This window comes from Rhagoletis zephyria, unplaced genomic scaffold (genome assembly GCF_001687245.7).
Source record: "Rhagoletis zephyria isolate East Lansing unplaced genomic scaffold, Rhagoletis_zephyria_1.1 Rzeph_scaffold_00906, whole genome shotgun sequence".
Classification (NCBI taxonomy): Eukaryota; Metazoa; Arthropoda; class Insecta; order Diptera; family Tephritidae; genus Rhagoletis; species Rhagoletis zephyria.
In genome coordinates, this window is record NW_016157990.1 from 167,261 (window position 1) to 174,606 (window position 7,346).

At 34.9% G+C, this 7,346-nt stretch overlaps 1 protein-coding gene across 1 annotated transcript; it reads left to right on the top strand.

The window, feature by feature from the left end:
- The first annotated feature begins 439 nt into the window (after positions 1-439).
- Positions 440-3,604, top strand: LOC108362000 (uncharacterized). Its single transcript, XM_017614818.1, has 2 exons — positions 440-695; positions 3,127-3,604. The coding sequence occupies exons 1-2, from the start codon at positions 611-613 to the stop codon at positions 3,513-3,515; spliced, it is 474 nt and encodes a 157-aa protein (XP_017470307.1). The 5' UTR covers positions 440-610; the 3' UTR covers positions 3,516-3,604.
- The last annotated feature ends 3,742 nt before the right edge of the window (positions 3,605-7,346 follow it).

Below are 7,346 nucleotides of genomic sequence, written 5' to 3' on the forward strand. Positions count from 1 at the left end.
CACTTAACAATAGTGACAGTTTTTGTTTTGTTTTTTGAATTTCGAACTGTGTGGTTATTGCACAGGACCATCGATATACATATATGTAGGTTTATTTTATTTTTCATTACAAATGAGTTTAAATATGCATCTTCAGTTGCAATAAAACATGTTTGATATGAACCTTTAATAAACACCTTAAAGAGGTATGATTCTTATAATTTAAAGAATCAGCTTTAGAAGAACTTTTACAAAAGGCCTTCTGAAATACGTCCTACCAAAGCCCTTCTAAGTGTAGCGAAAGCAGAATGCCTTCAATTTGTGCCAGGTTCGGTACTTTTGTGGCCACCCTCGTATGTATGTAAGTATAAACGGCTAGAATTTAGCGAAGTGGCGTGTGGCTAGTACCGATAGAAGACGAGTGCGTTTCGTTGGCTTGGATGCGGCTTATGTAGTTGGCAGTAGAAGTTCTGGGCGTGCTCCGAGGGCTTATAAAAGCTTCTGTTTATGTCAACAACTAGTTTCGTTTCAATCGACGGGAGAAATAGTGTGGTTCGTTACAGTGCGCCAAAGAGCCTTTGAGCCTCAAATAAATTAGCAGTGAAGTGTTTATTCTAAACTAACATAGAAAATGTATAAATTGGTTTTCGTGGCCATTGTGGCGTTGGCAGCATTGCAGATTCAGCAGAATGAGGCGTTTATAATTGTGTCCAAAAGTACGAAAAAATATTAATAAATATACGTAAATATTGTTTTTGTTTAGTGATAAAAGGCAAAGTGCATTGATTTTTGTAGCAAACTTGCTAACAAATTTACATTCATACACTTATGGTCAAAACAACAGGGTCGTAATTCAAAATGTTATTGTTTGCTACTTATGGTTATTTACATATTTATTTTTAATAATTTCCAATTAAAATATGAATAAAAATTTCAAAGCTCACACAAAGTTCATAAAAATAAATCAAAAAAAAAAAAAAATCATAGATATTTTAAACTTTTCATTCGAGTATGCAGTTTTATAGCCTATGCGAATTTAGTATGTATAATTATTATATTATTATAATAAAGTGCAAGTTCCAAGTCGCTAATGAATAATCTTTTTTTTTGCAGCCTGTGTTGCGTATTTTTTCCATTTTCGTACAAGTTTGATATTTTGATGAACATTTTTTAAAATTTGATTAATTTTTTTGAACTTTGTGTAAGCTTCGAAACTTTTCCTCGTGGTTTCTTTTATAAATCAAACTATATTATAGATAAAAATTATTAAAATTAATTAAATAAACATAAGTGCCACAATCAGGGTTGCCACTGAGGAAAACAAATAATTACCATACACTTGAAAAAAAAACAAAACCTACCAAATCTAAAAAATATCTACCAATAACTTTTTTTAGTTATTGTAATAAAAACTATAGTGTTGTTATTTTTTTGCGTTATTTCAATAAGAATTCCAATTGTGTTTAAGGAATTTTTTATTTAACTAATTGTACATTGTAATTAACTAATTGTAAGCGAAAGTGATGTACCTAAAGGCAACAAGGAAACTTCATCATTTGAAAAAACTTCAACTGGAGTTATTATATGTAGATAAATACAGTGACTCAAAAACCGCTTGGTGATTTTTTTTTAATATTCACCTTTTTTTTAAAGCAAACATTTTTGGTATTTTTTTTATAACAATATTGTTTGCGCTTTAACCAAACACTTAAAAATCAAGGATGCAAGCTAAATACAACATTTAGAAATATTCAAAAAATTGTCAAGGATTCAAGCTAAATCTAACATTTAGAAAAAATTCAAATATTTTCGCCTAAATTTCGACCCTTTTACGCTGAATTTTTTGAATAATTTAAGGTATCTTTTAGCCCATAATATTTGAGCATAACCAACAAGGTGCAGCTAAGAATTCCTGTTGGTATTTTTTAATTTTCTTGCCGACAGTATTCTGTGTTTTTTTCATTTAACAATTACCATTGATAAAATATGGCGTTGATTTAATTTTTTTTTTTTGCGAACAATCAAAATGCGTATTTACATACCAGTCCATTTTTTCTTTTTATTTAAATATTCATTTAAAATATTTAGGCAATCAAAAGCTTCTCGGAATTCCAGTAAAAGAGTTTTGAATGGAGCATATATGTTCGCCTTTTACCGATATACATTTATACGTATGTATGTTTATAAAAAGTGTGCATTAAAGCGTTCGAAAATGTGTGTAATAAAGTAGACTGCACTTTTAGAAAGAAGTTTGTAATAAAAAGATAACTACGGAAAATAAAAGGCGAATGAAAAGTTTTATTTGTTCAAACATAAAAATAATTCAAACAAAATAATTCAACAAAAATCTACCAAAATGAGAAGAAATTTACCTTTTTACCAAACCAAATTTTTTCTACCAATTTTGGTAACAATTTACCAAAGTGGCAACAATATAATTTTGTTTTTGACCTTATTATTTTGACCATAAGTGCAATACTAAAAAATTAATTTAAATAAAGTGACTTTTGTTGTTGCTGTAAAACTCAAATTCAATTTTTTAAATTCAGATATGAAGCGGAAACTGCTTGAATTTAATTACATTTAACAGAAAATTAATATTGGCAAAATTGAGATATACATATTTATTAGAAAAAAATCGTTTTAGATACGATACTAATGCTTATCGTGCCCTCTATGCCAGAAGCATGAATAACTAATTGGGTTGACTTGATTAACCTTTGGATGTTCTATGTTATACCACAATTCATGGTAATGTACACGGAAGTAACAAATTTTACAATGTCAGTTACATGGAATGTGGAGATAAGTCTCATAAAAAAAACTTTGAAACTTGATTTCCCAACATTTTTACACATTCATGTTTCTGGCCAAAGGGGGGCGGTATGATAAAATCGTGCGCTTGCTGAACGAGCCGTCCATTTCAATATTCAATGTTTCGATAAGTCATCCCTTCACCCTTTCTAATATAAAGTGCGTACGCTTGTAATACTTCTCGACTTCTATACATACAGATGTTACAAGCATACATATAAATATACTAGGCATTTATATATAGTATGTGTATGTACTTAGATATCTGTACATATTTATACCATTATCCTTCCATTTTTTTTCTTTTTTACACAAACATACATACATACATAGGTATTGGTGCCGCTCCTCCCAGCACTTCAAGCACTGCCGCTGCACCCGCTATCGATCCGAACGCACTCATTCAAGGACTAACGAATGCTGTGACAGCAAAAATTCAAACAGTTAACCAACTTGTTGGCGGTTTGGTTCAAGCGAAAGTAAACTTGAAGCAGAGCTTACTCAAAAATGTCCTGAGCACTGTAAATAGTGTCAGCGCTGCTATTCCGAGGCCGACTTATATTACGAAAACCATTCGTATACCGATTTGGGTGAAAGGCGTTGCTGTACCCGCTGCTCCAGCTGCGACAACAACTATATCCTCAGCTGCACCGGAACCGGAAGCCGCAACGACGACTGCTCAATCGGCCGGCTATGCCTACAGACACAGACACCGATACTAAAGATAAATTATGTGCTATGCGTAGAAAAGATTATGTTTTAGAAAGTCATAGAAAAAAACCGAATGGATATACGATTATATTTGTGTAAATAAGTATTTAACGATCATTTCTTCATATGTCATATGTATGTATGTATTGCTTACAATACTGAAAATAAATAACTCCTTTTTTAGTTAAATCAAAGAGTTTCGTTGTTAAACATTTATTTTGCATTATAAATACATAGTAAGTCAAAATGATGTAAGTATTCAAAAAAGACCAGAGTTACTGCTGGAAGAATTTCTGTGAAAGCAAAGAGGAGCAGCCGGAGGGTAATCGCTTGAGAACAGTGCTAGCTGAATGACGAGTGGAGGCTATATCGAGAGAAAATGCTGAATGTTCGACTGAGTGCACTTTTCCCGTGGTACATTGGGAATCCTGGTTCCCCTATAATTACTTATGGCTATCCTCTGGTCCTTTCAACCGTACACATCTCCAGGTATGCAGGTATGTACGGTACACAATATTAGCCTTGCGTGAGACTAAAATTCATATCCAAGGGAGGAACCAAAGCGAAAGTAGTGTTTATACCAAATAGAGGAAGAGGTATTCCAACACTTTTAAAGCAAACGACTTTGGACTAGATAATAATCCTTATTTCTTTCTTCATCAAGGTACTAGATAGACAGAAAATGTATATGCATTAACTGGAAAGTCTTTCGACACACGTTTACAACGTGAAAAAGCCTTAAAACGCTCAAAGAATTCGCAGTAAGCATGTCGCTAGCCATCGTAACGGAAATGACGTAAGTGTCTGCAATCAGAAACGCAACAAGAGGCACTCCGCAAAACGGTGCTCTTAAGGAAATTTTACTCAAGAAAATTTCTTAGCCATCTCTTGTACGCCATTTTATATGGAGTTTTTGCTTTTCTTGAGAGCTGCATACTGGCCTATAACTTTGACTGCAAGTTGGCACGGGCTGCCGTGGTTCGGATTGCACAAAATTTTCTTTGGATGGTTTTTAAGGAAAAACCAATATAAAATAATATTGAAGGGTAAAAATTGCAAAAGATATTTTCATTTAATTAATTTTTTCTATTTCTTTTGCAATAATCCTGCCGCCCTATTAAAAATTTAAAGATGCCGATTTACTACAGATGCGTTCATTATGGGAAACATATCGAGTTTTTCGCATTTCCAAAGTTTTCATGGACGATTAATTCAAGTTATTAACTAAAACTTTAACTAAAAGTCGGCACGGGTTATCGTTATCCTATGGCCATAAAACTTCATATATATGTTTTTTAGGCTAAAAACCACAAATACGGAAGATATGCATATCAAAATTTGCAAGCAAAATTTTTTCCATAAACATACATATGTATTCTCAGGACAGTCTGACGTATATATTACACAGCATCTAATGCCACTAGCGTTAGCCTCACTGATAAATATCAATAAAGTACTAATTTAAGGAAACTGTATGCTTAGGGCCGGTTACTCAATGTCTGGTTAACCCTAATCTCCGTTAAAACATCATTATCGACGTGTTTTTACCGGAGATTAGTGTTAACCAGACATTGAGTAACCGGCCCTTAGTCTTATTCCTAGCTGGTTACATGTCGTCATTAGAATAAAGGCGCGTCATTGTTTTGACGGCGAAAAAGGGCGCATTGACGAAAAAAGATGCGTAAAAAAATTTCGGCGAATAAAGACGCAGAAACATAGATTTATACCTAGCCAAGGACTGTCACTTCAGCATTATTTCCCAAAACTCTTTGGGGAATGTACATACAATTACACTCGCAAACATAGTTGACTGCGAAAATAAGTTTACGCGTCTTTCTTCGCCGTCGAAGTTTTTTTATGCGGCATTTTTTCGCGGTCAACTTTCGAGTTCGCGCCTTTATTCGTGTCTAGTGACGATATCATCCATACTCAACGCGCGTATCTCAACTCACTCGACTCATTTCACTCAGCCAGCTTCCGCATATCCATATAAAAGTGTCTCCACGCAATACAGACACCTTATTCAGCACAATAACTGTAGCGCACAGTACCTTTTTTTTTTAATAAATAATTTATGCATTAGAATTTATGAATACATACTTGATTATGCATAAAAAGCGTGTATGTTAGGCACGTAGATTGGCTAACTCAAGCAAATCAATCGACGTTCTTGTCAGGCAAAAAAAGGCGCACTCTGGCGTAAAGCTGGCATAAATTAATAAAGAAAAGCAAATCATTAATAAGTTTCCAAAAATTTAAACGTGCATGGACTTATTAAGGCTCAAGTGTACGTATATAAATATGTATGTATATGCAGGTATATGGTAAATTCATTAAAGATTTTATAAGGGTAAGTGGCTGTGTGTGGGTAGTTACTGAAAGAAATATGCAAATGTTTTACTGCGAGAATTACGAGAGTGTGTGTATGTTTATCTAATATACATAACACATTCGACAAAAGTAAAGAAAAGACCACAAGTTTTAAGCAAACAAGTAATTCTTAAGCAAAAAACACAACCGACTTCAATTATCACATAAAAGTTCAGGAGCACCATTGATTTCTTCACGATGCAATGATCAGATCTAAACCAAATTAGTATGGGACTACCCTTGAGATATATACCACCGATAAGATTTATGGGAATCTGTTCACGTGGTCCAAAGTTATGCGGTAATATACATAAAAAAATTAAAAAAAAATCCGACGAACTGATAATCTCCTCCTCTAGTCGGTTGAAAAGAAGTTAATAAATAGAAGTTTTTTATTCGCTTTTATTTTGATCAGTCAAGATTTTTGTTGGTTAATTTAATGTAGTAAGTGTTACTTTTTAGGATCATATTTTCTCGGCCGTTAGCGTTTGTTCTACGTATGTATGCATTATACACATATTTAATGGGTCAGAATTAGATATTTGTTGTCGTTGTGGCCGCTGAATAAATTTAAATAAGTGAATGCACTTAACGTTTTCGTCAACTTCATCTATCAGTAGACCCAATACAAGGCCGATTTCGACGGGGTTGGCCCATAGAAGGCTGTTAGATAAGTTCGTTTAAGTACATCAGCAAGAGGGATTAGTAACGAGCTGATCTTAGGAGGCAACTCGAGGACTTCGTCTAAGGTATGTGTTGACTGGTCTCCGATGATGGTATTCCGTGAGCGAGAGTTAACGAAGATGTCAATGAGTGTCGCTTAAAGCATCTCTGTACATAGTACATCTGGTTTAGCTTATGCGTGGCTGAACTCGGTCTTTGATGTTGGGATGACTTCTGACGTGCCTGGGAGAAGTCTGGGCTTCGTGCGCATTCCTGCAGTGGTGGAATCGGCGGTAGAATTGCCTGCTCAGACGTGCTGGAAATATTTGATCATCGTCATGAAAGTAAGCTTTCAGTGATTTCTAAGTGCTTTGTTATTAAATGCGTCCTACTAGTCCGCGTTCACCCGGCGACCCCGTGACTATGCTGCGCCTATGTACTATATTTACGATTGCGGTTGAGTGAGCAATTATGCGGCTGAAAAGCAATAGAGCTGCTGGAGCTGGAGGCCTACCAGCTGAGCTATTCAAGTACGGTGGCGAGGCGTTGATGAGGTGCATGCAGTGTGCTCTACCGAATCCAAAAGAAAGGCGAAACCGCCATACGCGCCAACGACCGCGGTATCAGCCACCTAAGCATAGGTTACAAGGTCTTATAGAGTTTATTGTGTGAAAGTCTGAAGGCCACCGTCAACTAACTGATTGGGCCTTATCAGTCCAGCTATAGACCTGGGCCCTATTGCACCAACCAATTATCATTAGCATTTTAGCAAATTAACGAACTTGCGCAAAGTTTTGTGTTTCACCAAC